We start from the raw sequence: 26204 nt of genomic DNA, 5'->3' as shown, positions 1-26204 counted from the left end.
AGAGCCCCTAATGTACCTAAACAGTAGAAATCCCCCACAAGTGACACCATTTTGGAAAGTAGACCCCCTAAGGAACTTATCTAGATGTGTGGTGAGCGCTTTGACCCACCAAGGGCTTCACAGAGGTTTATAATGGAGAGCCGTAAAAATAAAACAAAAATTTTTTCCCACAAAAATTATTTTTTAGCCCCCAGTTTTGTATTTTCCCGAGGGTAACAGGAGAAATTGGACCCAAAAATGTGTTGTCCAATTTGTCCTGAGTGCGCTGATACCCCATATGTGAGGGGAAACCACTGTTTGGGCGCATGGGAGGGCTCGGAAGGGAAGGAGTGCCATTTGAATGCAGACTTAGATGGAATGGTCTGCAGGCGTCACATTGCGTTTGCAGAGCCCCTAATGTACCTAAACAGTAGAAACCCCCCACAAGTGACACCATTTTGGAAAGTAGACCCCCTAAGGAACTTATCTAGATGTGTGGTGAGCGCTTTGACCCACCAAGGGCTTCACAGAGGTTTATAATGGAGAGCCGTAAAAATAAAACAAAATTTTTTTCCCACAAAAATTATTTTTTAGCCCCCAGTTTTGTATTTTCCCGAGGGTAACAGGAGAAATTGGACCCAAAAATGTGTTGTCCAATTTGTCCTGAGTGCGCTGATACCCCATATGTGGGGGGAAACCACTGTTTGGGCGCATGGGAGGGCTCGGAAGGGAAGGAGTGCCATTTGAATGCAGACTTAGATGGAATGGTCTGCAGGCGTCACATTGCGTTTGCAGAGCCCCTAATGTACCTAAACAGTAGAAACCCCCCACAAGTGACCCCATATTGGAAACTAGACCCCCCCGGGAACTTATCTAGATGTGTTGTGAGAACTTTGAACCCCAAGTGTTTCACTACAGTTTATAACGCAGAGCCGTAAAAATAAAAAATCTTTTTTTTCCCACAAAAATTATTTTTTAGCCCCCAGTTTTGTATTTTCCCAAGGGTAACAGGAGAAATTGGACCCCAACAGTTGTTGTCCTATTTGTCCTGAGTACGCTGATACCCCATATGTTGGGGTAAACCCCTGTTTGGGCACACGGGTGAGCTCGGAAGGAAAGAAGCACTGTTTTACTTTTTCAACGCAGAATTGGCTGGAATTGAGATCGGACGCCATGTCGCTTTTGGAGAGCCCCTGATGTGCCTAAACAGTGGAAACCCCCCAATTATAACTGAAACCCTAATCCAAACACTCCCCTAACCCTAATTCCAACGGTAACCCTAACCACACCTCTAACCCTGACACACCCCTAACCCTAATCCCAACCCTATTCCCAACTGTAAATGTAATCTAAACCCTAACTGTAACTTTAGCCCCAACCCTAACTGTAGCCCTAACCCTAGCCCTAACCCTAGCCCTAACCCTAGCCCCAACCCTAACCCTAGCCCTAACCCTAACCCTAGCCCTAACCCTAGCCCTAACCCTAGCCCTAACCCTAGCCCTAACCCTAACCCTAGCCCTAACCCTAGCCCTAACCCTAACCCTAGCCCTAACCCTAGCCCTAACCCTAGCCCTAACCCTAGCCCTAACCCTAACCCTAACACTAGCCCTAACCCTAGCCCTAACCCTAGCCCTAACGGGAAAATGGAAATAAATACATTTTTTTTTTTCCCTAACTAAGGGGGTGATGAAGGGGGGTTTGATTTACTTTTATAGCGGGTTTTTTAGCGGATTTTTATGATTGGCAGCCGTCACACACTGAAAGACGCTTTTTATTGCAAAAAATATTTTTTGCGTTACCACATTTTGAGAGCTATAATTTTTCCATATTTTGGTCCACACAGTCATGTGAGGTCTTGTTTTTTGCGCGACGAGTTGACGTTTTTATTGGTAACATTTTCGGGCACGTGACATTTTTTGATCGCTTTTTATTCCGATTTTTGTGAGACAGAATGACCAAAAACCAGCTATTCATGAATTTCTTTTGGGGGAGGCGTTTATACCGTTCCGCGTTTGGTAAAATTGATAAAGCAGTTTTATTCTTCGGGTCAGTACGATTACAGCGACATCTCATTTATATCATTTTTTTATGTTTTGGCGCTTTTATACGATAAAAACTATTTTATAGAAAAAATAATTATTTTGGCATCGCTTTATTCTCAGGACTATAACTTTTTCATTTTTTTGCTGATGATGCTGTATGGTGGCTCGTTTTTTGCGGGACAAGATGACGCTTTCAGCGGTACCATGGTTATTTATATCTGTCTTTTTGATCACGTGTTATTCCACTTTTTGTTCGGCGGTATGATAATAAAGCGTCGTTTTTTGCCTCGTTTTTTTTTTTTTTTTCTTACGGTGTTTACTGAAGGGGTTAACTAGTGTGCCAGTTTTATAGGGCGAGTCGATACGGACGCGGCGATACTAAATATGTGTACTTTTATTGTTTTTTTTTTTTTTTATTTAGATGAAGAAATGTATTTATGGGAATATTTTATTTTTTTTTTCATTATTTAGGAATATTTTTTTTTAATTTTTTTTACACATTTGGAAATTTTTTTTTTTACTTTTTTACTTTGTCCCAGGGGGGGACATCACAGATCAGTGATCTGACAGTTTGCACAGCACTCTGTCAGATCACTGATCTGACATGCAGCGCTGCAGCCTTCACAGTGCCTGCTCTGAGCAGGCTCTGTGAAGCCACCTCCCTCCCTGCAGGACCCAGATCCGCGGCCATCTTGGATCCGGGACCTGGAGCAGGGAGGGAGGGCGGCAAGACCCTCGCAGCAACGCGATCACATCGCGTTGCTGCGGGGGGCTCAGGGAAGCCCGCAGGGAGCCCCCCTCCCTGCGCGGTGCTTCCCTGCACCGCCGGCACATCGCGATCATCTTTGATCGCGGTGTGCCGGGGGTTAATGTGCCGGGGGCGGTCCGTGACCGCTCCTGGCACATAGTGCCGGATGTCAGCTGCGATAGGCAGCTGACACCCGGCCGCGATCGGCGCCGCTCCCCCCGTGAGCGCTGCCGATCGCATATGACGTACTATTGCGTCCTTGGGAAGTAGGGCCCACCCCCCATGGACGCAATAGTACGTCTGATGGCAGAAAGGGGTTAAATAAAATGTTCATTTCTAGTACTTGGTTGAAAACCCTTTGTTGGCAATGACTGCCTGAAATCTTGAACACAAGGACATCACCAGACGCTGTGTTTCCTCCTTTTTGATGCTCTGCCAGGCCTTCACTGTGGTGGTTTTCAGTTGCTGTTTGTTTGTGGGCCTTTCTGTCTGAAGTTTAGTCTTTAACAAGTGAAATGCATGCTCAATTGGGTGGAGATCAGGTGACTGACTTGGCCAATCAAGAATATTGCACTTCTTTGCTTTAATAAACTCCTGGGTTGCTTTGGCTTTATGTTTTGGGTCATTGTCCATCTGTAGTATGGAACGACGACCAATCAGTTTGGCTGCATTTGGCTGGATCTGAGCACACAGTATGTCTCTGAATACCTCAGAATTCATTCGGCTGCTTCTGTCCTGTGTCACATCAGCAATAAACACTAGTGACCCAGTGCCACTGGCAGCCATGCATGCCCAAGCCATCACACTGCCTCTGCCGTGTTTTACAGATGATGTGGTATGCTTTGGATCATGAGCTGTACCACGCCTTCACCATACTTTTCTCTTTCCATCATTCTGGTAGAGGTTGATCTTGGTTTCATCTGTCCAAAGAATGTTCTTCCAGAACTGTGCTGGCTTTTTTAGATGTTTTTTAGCAAAGTCCAGTCTAGCCTTTTTATTCTTGATGCTTATGAGTGGCTTGCACCGTTCAGTGAACCCTCTGTATTTACTTTCATGCAGTCTTCTCTTTATGGTGGATTTGGATATTGATACGCCGACCCCCTGGAGAGTGTTGTTCACTTGGTTGGCTGTTGTGAAAGGGTTTCTCTTCACCATGGAGATTATTCTGCGATCATCCACCACTGTTGCCTTCTGTGGGCGCCCAGGTCTTTTTGCATTGATAAGTTCCCCAGTGCTTTCTTTCTTTCTCAGTATGTATCAAACTGTAGATTTTGCCACTCCTAATATTGTAGCAAATTCTCGGATGGGTTTTTTCTGTTTTCGCAGCTTAAGGATGGCTTGTTTCACCTGCATGGAGAGCTCCTTTGACCTCATGTTTACTTCACAGCAAAACCTTCCAAATGCAAGCACCACACCTCAAATCAACTCCAAACCTTTTATCTGCTTAATTGAGAATGAAATAACGAAGGGATTGCCCACACGTGTCCATGAAATAGCCTTGGAGTCAATTGTCCAATTACTTTTGGTCCCTTTAAAAACAGGATGGCACGTGTTAAGGAGCTGATACTCCTAAACCCTTCATCCAATTTTAATGTGGATACCCTCAAATGAAAGCTGAACGTCTGAACTTCAACTGCATCTGAATTGTTTTGTTTAAAATTCATTGTGGTAATGTCTATAACCAAAATTAGAAAAATGTTGTCTCTGTCCAAGTATATATGGACCTAACTGTATATAAGGCTGCGCATTTCAGCACTGAACAGGCGCCTTCACCAGGCTTTATGATGGGTCCTTTGTTTTTTCTAAACATATGCAATTGCATACCATACAGTACATACAATGACATGCACCCCTAAACATACTGCAAAAAGGCAATACTATGGCTTCAGCGCACAAGGGCTTGTTGTAGTCATTGGACAAGTCGGGAGTATTGCCTGAAACATACACCAAGCGCAGCAAAAAATTAGACAGTTTTCTTTATGCTGTTGGCACCTCGAACAATAACTGGTCAGTCATTTGGGAAAAAATTGAATGGATTAGCTACGATGACACATTGATTTTAATATGCTGCATTAAGTTAAAACTACATAAATAAAAAATGTAAAAAAACATACGAGAAAAAAATAAAGTTTTGCTCCTACTTACGTTGTTCTTGCCACTCTTGCTCGTCATTTTCATTACGTTGACTTTGCAGTTGCGCTCTCTTTAGACTCAGGTAGAGCTCTTTCGCCCGTAGTTCTTCTCTCTGGCGAATTTGTTCCTCACCCCTTCTCCGTTCTTCATCTTCCCGTTTCTAATCAATGATAAAAATCCACAAGAGTTCTATATTCTTGTAGTTCTTGAACATCACTTATGTACCTGCAATACTTTTAACCACAATTTATTTATAACCGCATAAAAAATTGCAGCAAAAACACAACGTGTGAACATAGCCTATCTGTTACAGGTACAAAGACTGAGAAAATAACTTTTAATTCATATGCAAATGAGGAGGCATTTACTTGCTCTTCCCCCACTACAGATTGACACTGCTTGCTTCACAAGGAGCACTCTCTGAATGCTGCTGGCACCTGTGCGGTCACACGCGTTCTCCAAGTCTGTGTCTTCTGCCGCTGCTCGCTGTATATTAGTGTAGTGAGCAGCATCAAAAGAAAAATGACAGAGAACGTGTATGGCCGCCCACAGGCCAGCAGCATTCAGACTGTGCTTACTCTGAGAAGCAAGCCCTGTCAATCACAAGGGGAAGAAGGGTCTCAATATGCAAATTAAGAGGCTTAAGGGTCCACCAAACTTCAGCCATGCCAAGGGAGCGTCAAATCTTCCTCATTTTCAAATAAATTAAAATTATTTTCAAGGACACTGCACCAGTAACATGTACAGTGCTAGCATGGTTGTTACAGGGGCAAAGTCTCCTACAACACTGTATACAGCCTAATTAAAATACATTTTAGGAGTTACAGCTTGCCTTTAAATTATTATTCTGCTTACAAAGTAAATACTGTATATTTTTCTCCAAAATATCATAATCACCTGATTTCACCCAAAACTATTTTTAGATTCGTGATTAAATTGTTCGAAACAATCTGTCTCTCAGGCAATCAGCATAAGTGAATAGTAGAAGTAGATGTATAGTCCAGGAATAGTATCCAGTGGTACAGGATACTGATCAATGGGCAGACAATGAAGCTGAATATTCCAAAAACAGCAGTCTCAGACGACTTAGCCATAGGAAACAAGGACACAGGTTCATATCAAGGGGTTCCACATCTGTGAGTTGGAGTACTGGAATAGAATACATATCCTAGGTGGAATATAGAGGTACAATCCAGAACTTATGGTGTACATGCCCAGGCAAGCTCAGAGTCCAAGCATAGACTAAGCTGATGGCTTGTGCAGAACAGCAAAACACAACATTAATGACTGAACCTCAGTTGAGAATGTAGATGATCTAAAAATCTCACCAACCAAATTTAAGGTCAACTTATTGTAACATCTTTTTTTTTTACTGACTGATATGTTGCCATTATAATCCACAGATATTATCATCATTGTCCCCACTGGAGATCACCTCTCTAAATCACCTATCAGGATGTCTAAAGATTTGGGAGGAAACTGGAGTACCCGAATGAAACCCACACAAAGTACATACAAACTCCTTGCAAATTTTGTTGTTGGAATTTGAACCTAGGACCCCAGTACTGCAAAGCTACAGTTGTAACCACTGGTATAAACCGAAAAAAAGAAAGGAAGAAGGGGAACTTAGCAACCATAAAGTATGGTGCCAGATAAACAGTATGGTTCAGTGATTACACCATAGAATGTGCCCCTATGAAATCCAGACCAGACAGGGGTACATAAAAATATAAATTTTATTTAGAAAATATTAAATACACTAGTACCGGTGCAGACGTTAAATATAGTGGCGCCGGTACAAACAGGACAACAATAATAAAGCAAAAGAACAGCTAAAAAGGAACGGTGCATCAGATGTAATACCGTATAGGGGGATGCATTTAAAGACTGCACAGAAAAAGTCCCTGCTGCAGATACCAAAAACACCTGAAGCCTAGATGCCGAACAAATAATAGCGCCCACTATAGTCAGTATAGCGTCTCATAAGAGAGAGCATGTAAAAGTGTGAGCCATATGATACCAGCCCTTCACGCCCAGAATGCTGGGTCGCAAGGCTGTGTCATATGAGACAAGGTATGCCGGATAAGGTATAAATCAAAAAATAAATGAACCTTAGATGTGAATACCTTGGGACATCGTGGCCACCAGGTGTGGGCGTGCAGACAGGGCACAGAGAGCCTCGACGCACGTTTCACCGCCTTGGCTTCGTCAGGAGGTTGTAACCACTGGACCACCATGCTGCACTTTTTGTTGCAGCCTATAATAATACTTGGTTTAGAGGTGTGAATACCACAAGAACAGCAAAATGAGTTGCATTGAGATCATTGGAAGGGGACAGAGGTCCGATTTTGTTTGAAACTGGTTGTCAACCATCTGTAAAAAACTTTTCTCTGAAGAGGAACTTCAATGTTAGCAAAAAGGCAATGTGAACACATACCAAGGATGGTAACTAAGATAAATACATTTCTAGAAGGTGAAGCCAAAAAAGAGGTGATACAGGAGAGGTGCCCTCCACTCACCTAAACTCCCTAACTCCCTACACACAAATAGATATATAATACAGTATATATATATATATATATATATATATATATATATATATATATATATAATTATATATATTATTATTTATTGTTATAGCGCCATTTATTCCATGGCGCTTTACATGTGAGGAGGGGTATACATAATAAAAACAAGTACAATAATCTTAAACAATACAAGTCATATCTGGTACAGGAGGAGTGAGGACTAGAGTTGAGCGACCTTGACCTTTTTAGAGTCGAGCCGGGTTTCGCGAAACCCGACTATCTCAAAAGTCGGGTCGAGTGAAATCGGCCGATTATGACGTAAAGTCGGGATCGACCGAAACACGAAACCCAATGCAAGTCAATGGGGCAGCATAGTCGGCAGTGAGTGGGGGCCAGGAAAACACCTAGATTGCCCATTTTAATGTCAAAACCATCCATTCTTCTTAATGAAGCTTGTCAAGCGTAATTTACCTTATAATAATTGGAAGGCATTTGAAATTGGGGGTCATTTGGCTAAAGTTGTGGTGGGTAGGGCTGGTTCAAGTAATTAATGGGCCCAGGAAATCTGGACCACGTCACGGCAGTGGAGCAGGGAGAGGTAAGTATTTCAACTTTGCAAGTGCTGTGAACCTGAGCAAGCAGGGGGGGCCCACTCGTTGGCATTGGCACTGGCACAGGGCCCCTCAAAGTACAGCGGTGTGTTTGCACGGCGGGGGCGCCTCCCACCGGCAGCAACACTTTTGCGTACCATGAGAGGCCCTGTGCCAGTGACGTCGCCAACTAGTATTCCTCCCCCCACCTGATGAAGGAACCTGCACTTTCATCTGCACCTTCCTGTTTGTCCCCGTGTAAGGTGGTATGGTATGCGGGAAGGGGGACCTGACTTTCAGCAGGGTCACAATCTTGCAGTGTAGCGTGCACGGGAAATGTTGCGTTATGGGTCAATGTACCAGCAGACTCATCTATCACTGGCTGGGCAATGGGCAAGATGAGGAGGAAACACAGATATAGGCCCAAAGAATAAAGTGGGCTAAATTCAATTGCAATTCAAAATTGGTAACACAGGACTAATCAGGGGGCATTGCAGTGGAGGACAACTGGAATGAGAGGCTGACACAGAGAGTAGGCCCAAATCAGTAAGTAGTCGAAATGCAGTTCAAAATTGGCAACAGTAGTAAACAGGCGGCACAGCTTTGTTCAGTGGAGGAGAACAGCAAGGAGTGGCAGACACCGATAGTAGGCCCCAACCCAACTAGTAGGCCAAATGCAGTCTAACATTAACAACTACTTAACGAGCGCCTGAAAACGGAATTTCAGGACAGGAAACCAGGAGAACAGCAAGGAGCGGCAGACACCGATAGTAGGCCCCAAACCAACTAGTACGCCAAATGCAGTTGTTCCGTTTAACCACAATTTAATGAGAGCCTGAAGATAGAAGTTCAGGAAAGGCAACCTGGAGAACACCTTGGAGTGGAACACACCATCTCTCTACACCCCATACCCAATTTGTAGGTCTAATGCAGCGTAGTTTCCAACAACTACTAAACGAGAGCATGATGATCGAAGCATTGGCGAGGAAACCTGGGGAACACCTTGGAGTGGAACACACCATCTCTCTACACCCCATACCCAATTTGTAGGCCTAATGCAGCGTAGTTTCCAACAACTACTAAACGAGAGCATGATGATCGAAGCATTGGCGAGGAAACCTGGGGAACACCTTGGAGTGGAACACACCATCTCTCTACAGTGGAACACACCATCTCTCTACACCCCATACCCAATTTGTAGGCCTAATGCAGCGTAGTTTCCAACAACTACTAAACGAGAGCCGGAAGATCGAAGCTCAGGAAAGGCAACCTGGAGAACACCTTGGAGTGGAACACACCATCTCTCTACACCCCATACCCAATTTGTAGGCCCAATGCAGCGTAGTTTCCAACAACTACTAAACGAGAGCCGGAAGATCGAAGCAATGGAGAGGAAACCTGGGGAACACCTTGGAGTGTAACACACCATCTCTCTACATCCCATACCCAATTTGTAGGCCTAATGCAGCGTAGTTTCCAACAACTACTAAACGAGAGCCGGAAGATCGAAGCAATGGAGAGGAAACCTGGGGAACACCTTGGAGTGTAACACACCATCTCTCTACACCCCATACCCAATTTGTAGGCCTAATGCAGCGTAGTTTCCAACAACTACTAAACGAGAGCCGAAAGATCGAAGCAATGGAGAGGAAACCTGGGGAACACCTTGGAGTGTAACACACCATCTCTCTACACCCCATACCCAATTTGTAGGCCTAATGCAGCGTAGTTTCCAACAACTACTAAACGAGAGCCGGAAGATCGAAGCAATGGAGAGGAAACCTGGGGAACACCTTGGAGTGTAACACACCATCTCTCTACACCCCATACCCAATTTGTAGGCCTAATGCAGCGTAGTTTCCAACAACTACTAAACGAGAGCATGATGATCGAAGCATTGGCGAGGAAACCTGGGGAACACCTTGGAGTGGAACACACCATCTCTCTACAGTGGAACACACCATCTCTCTACACCCCATACCCAATTTGTAGGCCTAATGCAGCGTAGTTTCCAACAACTACTAAACGAGAGCCGGAAGATCGAAGCAATGGAGAGGAAACCTGGGGAACACCTTGGAGTGTAACACACCATCTCTCTACACCCCATACCCAATTTGTAGGCCTAATGCAGCGTAGTTTCCAACAACTACTAAACGAGAGCCGGAAGATCGAAGCAATGGAGAGGAAACCTGGGGAACACCTTGGAGTGGAACACACCATCTCTCTACACCCCATACCCAATTTGTAGGCCTAATGCAGCGTAGTTTCCAACAACTACTAAACGAGAGCCGGAAGATCGAAGCAATGGAGAGGAAACCTGGGGAACACCTTGGAGTGTAACACACCATCTCTCTACACCCCATACCCAATTTGTAGGCCTAATGCAGCGTAGTTTCCAACAACTACTAAACGAGAGCCGGAAGATCGAAGCAATGGAGAGGAAACCTGGGGAACACCTTGGAGTGTAACACACCATCTCTCTACACCCCATACCCAATTTGTAGGCCTAATGCAGCGTAGTTTCCAACAACTACTAAACGAGAGCATGATGATCGAAGCATTGGCGAGGAAACCTGGGGAACACCTTGGAGTGGAACACACCATCTCTCTACAGTGGAACACACCATCTCTCTACACCCCATACCCAATTTGTAGGCCTAATGCAGCGTAGTTTCCAACAACTACTAAACGAGAGCCGGAAGATCGAAGCAATGGAGAGGAAACCTGGGGAACACCTTGGAGTGTAACACACCATCTCTCTATACCCCATACCCAATTTGTAGGCCTAATGCAGCGTAGTTTCCAACAACTACTAAACGAGAGCCGGAAGATCGAAGCAATGGAGAGGAAACCTGGGGAACACCTTGGAGTGTAACACACCATCTCTCTACACCCCATACCCAATTTGTAGGCCTAATGCAGCGTAGTTTCCAACAACTACTAAACGAGAGCCGGAAGATCGAAGCAATGGAGAGGAAATCTGGGGAACACCTTGGAGTGTAACACACCATCTCTCTACACCCCATACCCAATTTGTAGGCCTAATGCAGCGTAGTTTCCAACAACTACTAAACGAGAGCATGATGATCGAAGCATTGGCGAGGAAACCTGGGGAACACCTTGGAGTGGAACACACCATCTCTCTACAGTGGAACACACCATCTCTCTACACCCCATACCCAATTTGTAGGCCTAATGCAGCGTAGTTTCCAACAACTACTAAACGAGAGCCAGAAGATCGAAGCTCAGGAAAGGCAACCTGGGGAACACCTTGGAGTGTAACAAACCCTCTCTCTACACCACGGAAGGGCTGATTCTTAGGAAGGAAGGCTGTCGGAAAGAAGCAGGGCGCGTCCGAGGGTGATTATATTCTTATTAGGTATATACTCACCCTCGGACGCGCCCTGCTTCTTTATTTGTAATGAATGTTTATTTGCAATGTGGTTTTGACTTACTCTATTTTTTTGGTAAATAATGATTTTATTATTTTCATTGTTTTGCATCTTCTTGGCAATAATATAAAGAAGACGCGACAGGACAACACTCGGTGGATGCCATATCTGTGTTTAAAATTGAAAAAACCTTTCAGTTAACTACTTGCAGGAGAAAGTTATTGTAGCTGGTGGCCATTTTTAGTACTGTACCAGATTTTTGTTGTATGTGTTTGTTTTTAATGTTAAAATGTCTGCATTTGATATCTCTCCAGTATTTTCTTTTTTATAAGCAAAATACTTATTTTTATATTTTCTGATGTTGGTTCCAGGGGTACACGGGCAGCAGTGGTGTGGTTAGTGGAGGCCTAGTGGAAGGAGTGACCGCAGACAGGCATCGAAGGCCTAAAATAATAACACATGGCTGTAGGCAATTTTAAATTGGTTCCAGGGGTACACGGGCAGCAGTGGTGTGGTCAGTGGAGGCCTAGTGGAAGGAGTGACCGCAGACAGGCATCGAAGGCCTAAAATAATAACACATGGCTGTAGGCAATATTAAATTGGTTACAGGGGTACATGGGCAGCAGTGGTGTGGTCAGTGGAGGCCTAGTGGAAGGAGTGACCGCAGACAGGCATCGAAGGCCTAAAATAATAACACATGGCTGTAGGCAATTTTAAATTGGTTACAGGGGTACACGGGCAGCAGTGGTGTGGTCAGTGGAGGCCTAGTGGAAGGAGTGACCGCAGACAGGCATCGAAGGCCTAAAATAATAACACATGGCTGTAGGCAATTTTAAATTGGTTCCAGGGGTACACGGGCAGCAGTGGTGTGGTCAGTGGAGGCCTAGTGGAAGGAGTGACCGCAGACAGGCATCGAAGGCCTAAAATAATAACACATGGCTGTAGGCAATTTTAAATTGGTTCCAGGGGTACACGGGCAGCAGTGGTGTGGTCAGTGGAGGCCTAGTGGAAGGAGTGACCGCAGACAGGCATCGAAGGCCTAAAATAATAACACATGGCTGTAGGCAATTTTAAATTGGTTACAGGGGTACACGGGCAGCAGTGGTGTGGTCAGTGGAGGCCTAGTGGAAGGAGTGACCGCAGACAGGCATCGAAGGCCTAAAATAATAACACATGGCTGTAGGCAATTTTAAATTGGTTCCAGGGGTACACGGGCAGCAGTGGTGTGGTCAGTGGAGGCCTAGTGGAAGGAGTGACCGCAGACAGGCATCGAAGGCCTAAAATAATAACACATGGCTGTAGGCAATTTTAAATTGGTTCCAGGGGTACACGGGCAGCAGTGATGTGGTCAGTGGAGGCCTAGTGGAAGGAGTCACCGCAGACAGGCATCGAAGGCCAAAAATAATAACACATGGCTGTAGGCAATTTTAAATTGGTTACAGGGGTACACGGGCAGCAGTGGTGTGGTCAGTGGAGGCCTAGTGGAAGGAGTGACCGCAGACAGGCATCGAAGGCCTAAAATAATAACACATGGCTGTAGGCAATTTTAAATTGGTTCCAGGGGTACACGGGCAGCAGTGGTGTGGTCAGTGGAGGCCTAGTGGAAGGAGTGACCGCAGACAGGCATCGAAGGCCTAAAATAATAACACATGGCTGTAGGCAATTTTAAATTGGTTCCAGGGGTACACGGGCAGCAGTGGTGTGGTCAGTGGAGGCCTAGTGGAAGGAGTCACCGCAGACAGGCATCGAAGGCCTAAAATAATAACACATGGCTGTAGGCAATTTTAAATTGGTTACAGGGGTACACGGGCAGCAGTGGTGTGGTCAGTGGAGGCCTAGTGGAAGGAGTGACCACAGACAGGCATCGAAGGCCTAACATAAAAAAAATGTCAATACAATGGTATTGTCAGTGGCAGGCATTGAAGGATGTCAGCGCATAGACTAAACATTGGTGGAGCTGTGAGATAATTTTGCAAGTGGTAGAGCACTGTTTGAGCTGGGGTGGGGGGAAACTGTCTTGTGGCCGGCGGTACAGGCCCAGGGCCCCTCATATTACAACGGTGTGTCTGACGTTGGGTGCGCACCACCACCGCCAGAGACACTTTATTGTACTAGGAGGGACCCAGTGGCAGTGCCGTCGACCAAAAGCGGGCTCACCCACCTCTTGAGACAAACTGCACTCTCACGGGTGCTGTCGCCAAGTGTCGATACCACGGCCCCGTGTGGGGAGTTTGGCCATTTAGTGAGGTGTAAACATGTCGTATGCTGGACAATCAGGTGCAGAAAATTACGAGATTGGAAAAGGCATTCAGAATAGTCCACAGGCAAGACCTTTTCATAGGAAAGCTAGGTGTCAGCCGGGCAAGGTGGGGCAAAAGATTTCGAAATCCAGTTGTGGTTCATTTTAATGAAGGTTAGATCATCTACATTTTGGGTAGCCAGACGAGTCCTTTTTTCTGTTAGTATTGAACCTGCAGCACTGAATACTCTTTCTGATAGGACACTAGCTGCCGGGCAAGCAAGCTCCTGCAATGCATATTCTGCCAATTCTGGCCAGGTGTCTAATTTTGATGCCCAGTAATCAAATGGGAATGACGGTTGAGGGAGAACATCGATAAGGGATGAAAAATAGTTTGTAACCATACTGGACAAATGTTGTCTCCTGTCACTTTGAATTGATGCTGCAGTACCTGTCCTGTCTGCGGTCATAGCAAAATCACTCCACAACCTGGTCAGAAAACCCCTCTGGCCAACGCCACTTCTGATTTCTGCCCCTCTAACTCCTCTGGTCTGCTGGCCCCTGCAGCTCGTGTGAGAACGATCACGGGCGATGTGTGCAGGGAATGCCAGAAGCAAACGGTCAACAAGAGTTGATTGTTTGGTTGCTAATATTAGTTCCAAGTTCTCATGTGGCATTATATTTTGCAATTTGCCTTTATAGCGAGGATCAAGGAGGCAGGCCAACCAGTAATCGTCATCATTCATCATTTTAGTTATGCGTGTGTCCCTTTTGAGGATACGTAAGGCATAATCCGCCATGTGGGCCAAAGTTCCAGTTCTCAAATCTGTGGTTGTGCTTGGTTGAGGGGCAGTTTCAGGCAAATCCACGTCACTTGTGTCCCTCAAAAAACCAGAACCCGGCCTTGCCGCGCCACCAATTTCCAGTGGCCCCGGAAAAGCTTCCTCATTAAAAATATAATCATCCCCATCATCCTCCTCGTCCTCCTCCTCCTCTTCGCCCGCTACCTCGTCCTGTACACTGCCCTGGCCAGACAATGGCTGACTGTCATCAAGGCTTTCCTCTTCCTCAGCTGCAGACGCCTGATCCTTTATGTACGTCAAACTTTGCATCAGCAGACGCATTAGGGGGATGCTCATGCTTATTATGGCGTTGTCTGCACTAACCAGCCGTGTGCATTCCTCAAAACACTGAAGGACTTGGCACATGTCTTGAATCTTCGACCACTGCACACCTGACAACTCCATGTCTGCCATCCTACTGCCTGCCCGTGTATGTGTATCCTCCCACAAAAACATAACAGCCCGCCTCTGTTCACACAGTCTCTGAAGCATGTGCAGTGTTGAGTTCCACCTTGTTGCAACGTCTATGATTAGGCGATGCTGGGGAAGGTTCAAAGAACGCTGATAGGTCTGCATACGGCTGGAGTGTACGGGCGAACGGCGGATATGTGAGCAAAGTCCACGCACTTTGAGGAGCAGGTCGGATAACCCCGGATAACTTTTCAGGAAGCACTGCACCACCAGGTTTAAGGTGTGAGCCAGGCAAGGAATGTGTTTCAGTTGGGAAAGGGAGATGGCAGCCATGAAATTCCTTCCGTTATCACTCACTACCATGCCTGCCTCAAGATCTACAGTGCCCAGCCACGACTGCGTTTCTTTCTGCAAGAACTCGGACAGAACTTCCGCGGTGTGTCTGTTGTCGCCCAAACACTTCATAGCCAATACAGCCTGCTGACGTTTGCCAGTAGCTGCCCCATAATGGGAGACCTGGTGTGCAACAGTGGCAGCTGCGGATGGAGTGGTTGTGCGACTGCGGTCTGTGGACGAGCTCTCGCTTCTGCAGGAGGATGAAGAGGAGGAGGAGGGGGTGCGAACGGCTACAGCCAATTGTTTCCTAGACCGTGGGCTAGGCAGAACTGTCCCAAACTTGCTGTACCCTGCATCCACCACATTTACCCAGTGTGCCGTGATGGACACGTAACGTCCCTGGCCATGCCTACTGGTCCATGCATCTGTTGTCAGGTGCACCTTTGTGCTCACAGATTGCCTGAGTGCATGGACGATGCGCTCTTTAACATGCTGGTGGAGGGCTGGGATGGCTTTTCTGGAAAAAAAGTGTCGACTGGGTAGCTCGTAGCGTGGTACAGCGTAGTCCATCAGGGCTTTGAAAGCTTCGCTTTCAACTAACCGGTAGGGCATCATCTCTAACGAGATTAGTCTAGCTATGTGTGCGTTCAAACCCTGTGTACGCGGATGCGAGGCTAAGTACTTCCTTTTTCTAACCATAGTCTCATGTAGGGTGAGCTGGACTGGAGAGCTGGAGATCGTGGAACTAGCGGGGGTGCCGGTGGACATGGCAGACTGAGAGACGGTGGGAGATGGTATTGTTGCCACCGGTGCCCTAGATGCAGTGTTTCCTACTACGAAACTGGTGATTCCCTGACCCTGACTGCTTTGGCCTGGCAAAGAAACCTGCACAGATACTGCAGGTGGTGCGGAAAATGGTGGCCCTACACTGCCGGAAGGGATGTTGCGTTGCTGACTAGCTTCATTGGCCGAGGGTGCTACAACCTTAAGGGACGTTTGGTAGTTAGTCCAGGCTTGCAAATGCATGGTGGTTAAATGTCTATGCATGCAACTTGTATTGAGACTTTTCAGATTCTGTCCTCTGCTTAAGGTAGTTGAACATTTTTGACAGATGACTTTGCGCTGATCAATTGGATGTTGTTTAAAAAAATGCCAGACTGCACTCTTTCTAGCATCGGATACCTTTTCAGGCATTGCAGACTGAGCTTTAACCGGATGGCCACGCTGTCCTCCAACAGGTTTTGGCTTTGCCACGCGTTTTGGGCAAGATACGGGCCCGGCAGATGGAACCTGTTGCGATGTTGATGCCTGCTGCGGCCCCTCCTCCTCCGCTTCAGAACTGCTGCCGCCTGCACCCTGTTCCCCCAATGGCTGCCAATCGGGGTCAAGAACTGGGTCATCTATTACCTCTTCTTGTAGCTCGTGTGCAACTTCGTCTGTGTCACCGTGGCGGTCGGTGGTATAGCGTTCGTGATGGGGCAACATAGTCTCATCAGGGTCTGATTCTTGATCAGCACCCTGCGAGAGCAATGTTGTGGTCTGAGTCAAAGGACCAGCATAGTAGTCTGGCTGTGGCTGTGCATCAGTGCACTCCATGTCAGATTCAACTTGTAATGGGCATGGACTGTTAACTGCTTCACTTTCTAAGCCAGGGACGGTATGTGTAAAGAGCTCCATGGAGTAACCCGTTGTGTCGCCTGCTGCATTCTTCTCTGTTGTTGTTTTTGCTGAAGAGGACAAGGAAGCGACTTGTCCCTGACCGTGAACATCCACTAACGACGCGCTGCTTTGACATTTACCAGTTTCACGAGAGGAGGCAAAAGAGCTAGAGGCTGAGTCAGCAAGATAAGCCAAAACTTGCTCTTGCTGCTCCGACTTTAAAAGCGGTTTTCCTACTCCCAGAAAAGGGAGCGTTCGAGGCCTTGTGTAGCCAGACGACGAACCTGGCTCCACAGCTCCAGACTTAGGTGCAATTTTTTTTTTTTCCCACGACCAGCTGATGCTCCACCACTACCACTACCCTCATTACCAGCTGACAATGAACGCCCCTGGCCACGACCTCTTCCACCATACTTCCTCATTGTTTTAAAAACGTAAACAAACTAACGGTATTTGTTGCTGTCACACAAATTACACGGTGAGCTATAACTTCAGTATGATTTAGCTACCCCTTTACAGGTGAGTGAGACCACAACGAAAATCAGGCACAATGTTACACACTCTGTTGTTGGTGGCAACAAATGAGAGAGATGCCACACACGCAGGACTGTCACTGAAGCACAAATGTAAATATTAATCTCCCACTGATTTGATTTTTTTTTTTTTTTAAGGGAGACTTTAGGAAAAAAAAAATAATAGAATAAAATGATTTTTTCAGGAAGAATTTAGAAACCAGATAAAATAAAATGATTTTTTCAGGGAGAATTTAGGAAAAAAAAAAAAGGCTTTGTAGGGCCCACTGAGTGAGAGAGGACGCACACAGGAGTCAGGAGTGGCACACAAGCCCAGAGGCCAATATTAATCTCCCACCGATTGATTTAGTTATTTTTTTTGGTAGATTTTGGAACCCAAATCAAGCAAAAAAATTAATAGGCTTTCTATGGCTCACAATTGGGGAGAGAGAGAGAGATGGCACACCCAGGAGTCAAGACTGGCACACAAGCAGAAGGGGCAATATGAATCTCCCACAGATTTTTTTTTTTTTTTCAGGGAGACTTGAGAGAAAAAAAAATACAAAAAAAAAGATTTTTTTCAGGAATAATTTAGAAACCAAAGAAAATAAAATGATTGTTTCAGGAAGAATTTAGAAAACAAATAAAACAAAAAATAGGCTTTCTAGGGCCCACTGAGTGACAGATGACGCACACAGGAGTCAGGAGTGGCACACAAGCCCAGAGGCCAATATTAATCTCCCACTGATTGATTTAGTTATTTTTTTTGGTAGATTTTGGAACCCAAATCAAGCAAAAAAATTAATAGGCTTTCTATGGCCCACAATTGGGGAGAGAGAGAGAGATGGCACACCCAGGAGTCAAGACTGGCACACAAGCAGAAGGGGCAATATGAATCTCCCACAGTTTTTTTTTTTTTTTTTTTTTTTCAGGGAGACTTGAGAGAAAAAAAATACAAAAAAAATGATTTTTTTCAGGAATAATTTAGAAACCAAAGAAAATAAAATGATTGTTTCAGGGAGAATTTAGAAAACAAATAAAACAAAAAATAGGCTTTCTAGGGCCCACTGAGTGACAGATGAAGCACACAGGAGTCAGGAGTGGCACACAAGCCCAGAGGCCAATATTAATCTCCCACTGATTGATTTAGTGATTTTTTTTGGTAGATTTTGGAACCCAAATCAAGCAAAAAAATTAATAGGCTTTCTATGGCCCACAATTGGGGAGAGAGAGAGAGATGGCACACCCAGGAGTCAAGACTGGCACACAAGCAGAAGGGGCAATATGAATCTCCCACAGATTTTTTTTTTTTTTTTCAGGGAGACTTGAGAGAAAAAAAAATACAAAAAAAAAGATTTTTTTCAGGAATAATTTAGAAACCAAAGAAAATAAAATGATTGTTTCAGGGAGAATTTAGAAAACAAATAAAACAAAAAATAGGCTTTCTAGGGCCCACTGAGTGACAGATGACGCACACAGGAGTCAGGAGTGGCACACAAGCCCAGAGGCCAATATTAATCTCCCACTGATTGATTTAGTTATTTTTTTTGGTAGATTTTGGAACCCAAATAAAGCAAAAAAATTAATAGGCTTTCTATGGCCCACAATTGGGGAGAGAGAGAGAGATGGCACACCCAGGAGTCAAGACTGGCACACAAGCAGAAGGGGCAATATGAATCTCCCACAGTTTTTTTTTTTTTTTTTTTTCAGGGAGACTTGAGAGAAAAAAAAATACAAAAAAAATGATTTTTTTCAGGAATAATTTAGAAACCAAAGAAAATAAAATGATTGTTTCAGGGAGAATTTAGAAAACAAATAAAACAAAAAATAGGCTTTCTAGGGCCCACTGAGTGACAGATGACGCACACAGGAGTCAGGAGTGGCACACAAGCCCAGAGGCCAATATTAATCTCCCACTGATTGATTTAGTGATTTTTTTTGGTAGATTTTGGAACCCAAATCAAGCAAAAAAATTAATAGGCTTTCTATGGCCCACAATTGGGGAGAGAGAGAGAGATGGCACACCCAGGAGTCAAGACTGGCACACAAGCAGAAGGGGCAATATGAATCTCCCACAGATTTTTATTTTTTTTTTCAGGGAGACTTTAGAGAAAAAAAAATACAAAAAAAATGATTTTTTTCAGGACTAATTTAGAAACCAAAGAAAATAAAATGATTTTTTCAGGGAGAATTTAGAAAACAAATAAAACAAAAAATAGGCTTTCTAGGGCCCACTGAGTGACAGATGACGCACACAGGAGTCAGGAGTGGCACACAAGCCCAGAGGCCAATATTAATCTCCCACTGATTGATTTAGTTATTTTTTTTGGTAGATTTTGGAACCCAAATCAAGCAAAAAAATTAATAGGCTTTCTATGGCCCACAAATGGGGAGAGAGAGAGAGATGGCACACCCAGGAGTCAAGACTGGCACACAAGCAGAAGGGGCAATATGAATCTCCCACAGATTTTTTTTTTTTTTTCAGGGAGACTTTAGAGAAAAAAAAATACAAAAAAAATGATTTTTTTCAGGAATAATTTAGAAACCAAAGAAAATAAAATGATTGTTTCAGGGAGAATTTAGAAAACAAATAAAACAAAAAATAGGCTTTCTAGGGCCCACTGAATGACAGATGACGCTCACAGGAGTCAGGAGTGGCACACAAGCCCAGAGGCCAATATTAATCTCCCACTGATTGATTTAGTGATTTTTTTTGGTAGATTTTGGAACCCAAATCAAGCAAAAAAATTAATAGGCTTTCTATGGCCCACTATTTGTGAGAGAGATGGCACGCTCAGGACTGGCACACAAGCCCAGAGGCCAATATTAATCTCCCATTTTTTTTTTTCCAGGGAAAATTTATAAACCCAATAAAAAAAATAATAATAAATAGGTTTTCTATGGCCCACTATCTGAGAGAGAGAGATGGCACGCTTAAGACTGGCACACAAGCCCAAAGGCCAATATTAATCTCCCACTGATTGATTGATTGATTTTTTCAGGTAGAATTATGAACCCAAATCAACCAAAAAAATAAATAGGCTTTCTATGGCCCACTATTTGTGAGAGAGATGGCACGCTCAGGACTGGCACACAAGCCCAGAGGCCAATATTAATCTCCCACTTTTTTTTTTTTTCCAGGGAAAATTTATAAACCCAATAAAATAATAAAAAAATAGGCTTTCTATGGCCCACTATCTGAGAGAGAGAGAGATGGCACGCGTAGGACTGGCACACAAGCCCAAAGGCCAATATTAATCTCCCACTGATTGATTTATTGATTTTTTCAGGTAGAATTTAGAACCCAAATCAAGCAAAAAAATTAATAGGCTTTCTATGGCCCACTGAGTGAGAGATGGCACACACAGGAGTAAGGAGTGGCACACAAGCCCTGAGGCCAATATTTTTCTCCCACTGATTGATGTTGTGATTTTTTCTGGTAGATTTTGGAACCCAAATCAAGCAAAAAAATAAATAGGCTTTCTATGGCCCACTGAGTGAGAGATGACACAGACAGAGATGGCACTCTAGCAGAAATGTCAATCTTAATCTCCCACAAAAAAAAAAAAAAAAAAAGGAACTGTCCTTCAATTACTATCTCCCTGCAGTAATCTCAGCCAGGTATGGCAGGCAGCAATAAGGAGTGGACTGATGCACAAATTAAATAAAAAGTGTGGACAAACAAACAAGATAGCTGTGCAGAACGGAAGGAACAAGAGGATTTGTGCTTTGAAAAAAGCAGTTGGTTTGCACAGCGGCGTACACACAGCAATGCAGCTATCAGGGAGCCTTCTAGGGCAGCCCAATGAGCTACAGCGCTGAGGAAAAAAAAAAAAAAAAAAGGAGCTTCCACTGTCCCTGCACACCGAAGGTGGTGTTGGGCAGTGGAAATCGCTACAGCACAAGCGGTTTGGTGGTTAATGGACCCTGCCTAACGCTATCCCTGCTTCTGACGAAGCGGCAGCAACCTCTCCCTAAGCTCAGATCAGCAGCAGTAACATGGCGGTCGGCGGGAACTCCCCTTTATAGCCCCTGTGACGCCGCAGACAGCAAGCCAATCACTGCAATGCCCTTCTCTAAGATGGTGGGGACCAGGACCTATGTCATCACGCTGCCCACACTCTGCGTTTACCTTCATTGGCTGAGAAATGGCGCTTTTCGCATCATTGAAACGCGACTTTGGCGCGAAAGTCGCGTACCGCATGGCCGACCACGCACAGTGGTCGGATCGGGTTTCATGAAACTCGACTTCGCCAAAAGTCGGCGACTTTTGAAAATGTTCGACCCGTTTCGCTCAACCCTAGTGAGGACCCTGCCCGCGAAGGCTCACAAACTACAAGGGATGGGTGAGAATACAGTAGGTGAGGATAGAGCTGGTCATGCAGCGGTTTGGTCGATCGGTGGTTACTGCAGGTTGTAGGCGTGTCAGAAGAGGTGGATCTTCAGGTTCTTTTTGAAGGTTTCGATGGTAGGCGAGAGTCTGATGTGTTGTGGTAGAGGGTTCCAGAGTAGGGGTGATACGCGAGAGAAATCTTGTATACGATTGTGGGAAGAGGAGATAAGAGGGGAGTAGAGAAGGAGATCTTGTCAGGATTGGAGGTTGCGTGTAGGTAAGTACTGGGAGACGAGGTCACAGATGTATGGGGGAGACAGGTTGTGGATGGCTTTGTAAGTCATGGTTACGGTTTTGTACTGGAGTCTCTGGTTAATGGGGAGCCAGTGAAGGGATTGACAGAGGGGAGAGGCCGGGGAATAGCAAGGGGACAGGTGGATTAGTCGGGCAGCAGCGTTTAGAATAGATTGGAAGGGGTGCGAGAGTGTTAGAGGGGAGGCCACAGAGCAGGAGGTTGCAGTAGTCAAGGCGAGAGATGATGAGGGACTAGGGTTTTTGCAAATTCTTGGTTGAGGAATGAACGGATTTGTGAAATATTTTTGGGTTGAAGTCGGCAGGAAGTGGAAAGGGCTTGGATATGTGGTTTGAAGGAGAGATCAGCGTCAAGGATTACCCCGAGGCAGCGAGCTTGTGGGACTGGGGAGAGTGGGCAGCCATTTACAGTAATGGATAGGTTCGTTGGGGGGGGTCGCGTGAGATGGGGGAAAGATGATGAATTCTGTTTTGTCCATGTTAAGCTTCAGAAATCTAGTGGAGAAGAAGGATGAAATAGGGGACAGACATTGAGGGATTCTGCTTAGTAGTGAGGTGATATCTGGTAGAGAGATGTAGATCTGTGTCATCAGCATAGAGGTGATACTGAAAGTAATGAGATTCTATGAGCTGTCCCAGGCCAAAGGTGTAAATGGAGAAGAGCAGGGGCCCAAGGACTGAACCTTGTGGGACTCCGACAGATAGGGGGCGAGGTGAGGAGGCGGTGTGTGAGTGGGAGACGCTGAATGTCCGGTCTGTTAGGTATGATGAGATTCAGGATAGGGCCTAGTCTGTGATGCCAAGGGATGAGAGGGTCTGTAATAATAGGGAATGGTCCACTGTGTCAAAGGCAGCCGACAGGTCGAGGAGGAGGAGGAGGACAGAGTAGTGTCGTTTGCTCTTGGCGGTTAAGAGGTCATTGGTGACCTTAGGGCAGTTTCAGTGGAATAGTGTGACCGGAAGCCAGATTGTAAGCGGTCAAAGAGGGAGCAAGAAGAGAGATGGGAGGACAGTTCAAGGTAAACGTGTTGTTCCAGTAGTTTGGAGGCATAAGGGAGAAGTGATATAGGGCGATAGCTAGACAAAATTTTGTCAGTTGTTAACCATCATTTTGAGACATAGACAAAAAACTGAGAGATTATCTTATCAAAACAGATCCCATAATACCAGTTTTTTATGTACTTCTAAAGATACATAAAAATTTACAAAAACCACCGGGCCATCCTATAGTTGCGTCAACAGACTCTATTCTCTCACCTTTGGCCATCACACTAGAGAAAATCCTAACGCCACTCACCCAACAAACAAAGTCTTTCCTACTTGACACTAATGAATTTTTGAAATTAATTAAATCTTTAGGCCCATTACCCACAGCCACAATATTGGTCACCTGGGACGTTAGTAGTCTATATACGTCAATCACACACACCAGAGGAATGGAAGCCACGGATAGACTACTGATAGGAGCTAATGTGGATCCCAAGGTTAGGCAATTCTGCTCTGACATTTTGGGTTTAGTCCTTAGGGAGAATTACTTCCTATTTCAAGATACGTTTTACCTCCAGCGGCAAGGGACCGCTATAAGTTCAAATGTGGCGCCACCCTATGCGGTGGCCTATATGGCAGCATTTGAGGAAGACTTTGTATTTACTCATCTCCTCTTCCAGAGACACTGTAAACTATGGCGCAGATTTATAGATGATATTTTTTGTCTATGTGATGGGTCACTTGAAACACTTCTCCTGTTTGATACCTACATCAATAACATTAGACCAGAACTCAAATTTACGTTACAACACAGTACCAACAACATTAGTTTCCTAGACACCAGGATTTATAAAAATACGGATGGCACACTTTCCATTGACCTACTGTTATGATCTGGTGGCCTAGGAGCAGCATGAGACGGACTCTGGAGAAGGTGGTCCCTGTACTGACGGCAAACCCTGAACCTAGCAGCGCAACTAGAAGTAGCCGTGGGGGGTACCTAACACTCCCTAGACCCCTCGGCACAGCCTAAGATCTAACTACCCCTAAAGTCAGAAACAGGAAACCTATCTTGCCTCAGAGAAAATCCCCAAAGGATAGATAGCCCCCCACAAATATTGACTGTGAGAGGAGAGGGAAATAACATACGCAGAAATGAAATCAGATTTTAGCAAAGGAGGCCATACTAACTAAAAAGAAAGAATAGAACAGAGTACTATACGGTCAGTATAAAACACTAGAAAATATCCACCGCAGAAAATATGGATCACCACATCTGACTAAAGACATGGGGGGTATATCTGCATCTCCAGAGAAAAAGCTAGGCTGCAAAAAATCCTTCACAGACTAAGCTGGACAAGACAAAAACATGAAAATGCACAGAACTTTAAGGTCCACAGCAGGTGAACAGCAAAAACAAAGCCAGGACTTATCTTTGTAGAAAAGCACAGCAAACTGGAGAGACCAGCAGGAAGTGAATCCTTCAAGAACAATGGACAACTGGCACTGACTAAAGGATCCTGCAAAGCTATATACCCCAGTCAGTATTGCAATTAGTAGATACACATGTTCACTCCTGCAATCCAGGCACAACTGCATTACCCTCTACAACCACCGGAGGGAGCCCAAAAGCTGAATTCACAACAGTACCCCCCCTTGAGGAGGGGTCACCGAACCCTCACCAGAGCCCCCAGGCTGATCAGGATGAGCCCGATGAAAGGCACGAACCAAATCAACGGCATGGACATCAGAGGCAGAAACCCAAGAATTATCCTCCTGGCCATAACCCTTCCACTTGACAAGGTACTGAAGCTTCCGCCTCGAAAAACGTGAATCCAAAATCTTCTCAACAACATATTCCAACTCTCCATCGACCAATACAGGGGCCAGAGGATCAACAGAGGGAACAACAGGCTCCACATATTTCCGCAACAAAGATTTATGGAAGACATTATGAATAGCAAACGAGGCCGGAAGCGCCAGGCGAAAGGACACCGGATTAATAATCTCAGAAATCCTATAAGGACCAATAAATCGAGGCTTAAACTTAGGGGAAGAAACCTTCATAGGAACATGACGGGAAGATAACCAAACCAGATCCCCAATCCGAAGCCGGGAACCAACATACCGACGACGATTAGCAAAACGTTGAGCCTCCTCCTGAGACAGCACCAAATTGTCCACCACATAAGCCCAAATCTGCTGCAACCTGTCGACCACAGAATCCACACCAGGAAGGTCAGAAGGCTCAACCTGCCCAGAAGAAAAATGAGGATGAAAACCAAAATTACAAAAAAAAGGTGAAACCAAAGTAGCCGAACTAGCCCGATTATTAAGGGCAAACTCGGCCAATGGCAAAAAAGCCACCCAATCATCCTGATCAGCAGACACAAAGCATCTCAAATAGGTCTCCAAGGTCTGATTAGTTCGCTCAGTCTGGCCATTTGTCTGAGGATGAAATGCAGAAGAAAAAGACAAATCAATGCCCAGCTTGGCACAAAAGGCCCGCCAAAACCTAGAAACAAACTGGGAACCTCTATCGGACACAATATTCTCCGGAATACCATGCAAACGCACCACATGCTGAAAAAACAACGGAACCAAATCAGAAGAAGAAGGCAATTTAGGCAAAGGCACCAAATGAACCATCTTAGAAAATCGGTCACAGACAACCCAGGTAACCGACATTCTTTGGGAAACAGGAAGATTGGAAATAAAATCCATAGAAATATGTGTCCAGGGCCTCTCGGGACCGGTAATGGCAAAAGCAACCCACTAGCGCGGGAACAGCAAGGCTCAGCCCGTGCACAAATCCCACAGGACTGCACAAAAGAACGCACATCCCGCGACAAAGAAGGCCACCAAAAAGACCTACTAACCAAATCTCTGGTACCAAAAATCCCAGGATGGCCAGCCAACACAGAACAATGAACCTCAGAAATCACTTTAGTAGTCCATCTATCAGGAACAAACAGTTTCCCCACAGGACAGCGGTCAGGCTTATCAGCCTGAAATTCCTGAAGAACCCGTTGCAAATCAGGGGAGATGGCAGAAAGAATCACCCCTTCCTTCAAAATGCCGACCGGCTCAAGAACCCCAGGAGAATCAGGAAAAAAACTCCTAGAGAGGGCATCCGCCTTAACATTCTTAGTACCAGGAAT

At 45.2% G+C, this 26204-nt stretch overlaps 1 protein-coding gene across 1 annotated transcript in view; it reads right to left on the bottom strand.

Moving 5' to 3' along the window:
- Nucleotides 1-26204, bottom strand: part of SH2D4B (SH2 domain containing 4B) — an 826204-nt gene that overhangs the window by 350817 nt on the left and 449183 nt on the right. The window contains exon 4 of the mRNA XM_069753125.1: nucleotides 4915-5062. Coding sequence (XP_069609226.1) covers nucleotides 4915-5062 — 148 coding nt within the window. The remainder of the gene's footprint in view (nucleotides 1-4914; nucleotides 5063-26204) is intronic.

This window comes from Ranitomeya imitator, chromosome 2 (assembly GCF_032444005.1).
Source record: "Ranitomeya imitator isolate aRanImi1 chromosome 2, aRanImi1.pri, whole genome shotgun sequence".
Classification (NCBI taxonomy): Eukaryota; Metazoa; Chordata; class Amphibia; order Anura; family Dendrobatidae; genus Ranitomeya; species Ranitomeya imitator.
The sequence above is the reverse complement of the archived record's forward strand: the minus strand, read 5'-3'. Positions and strand labels throughout refer to the sequence as shown.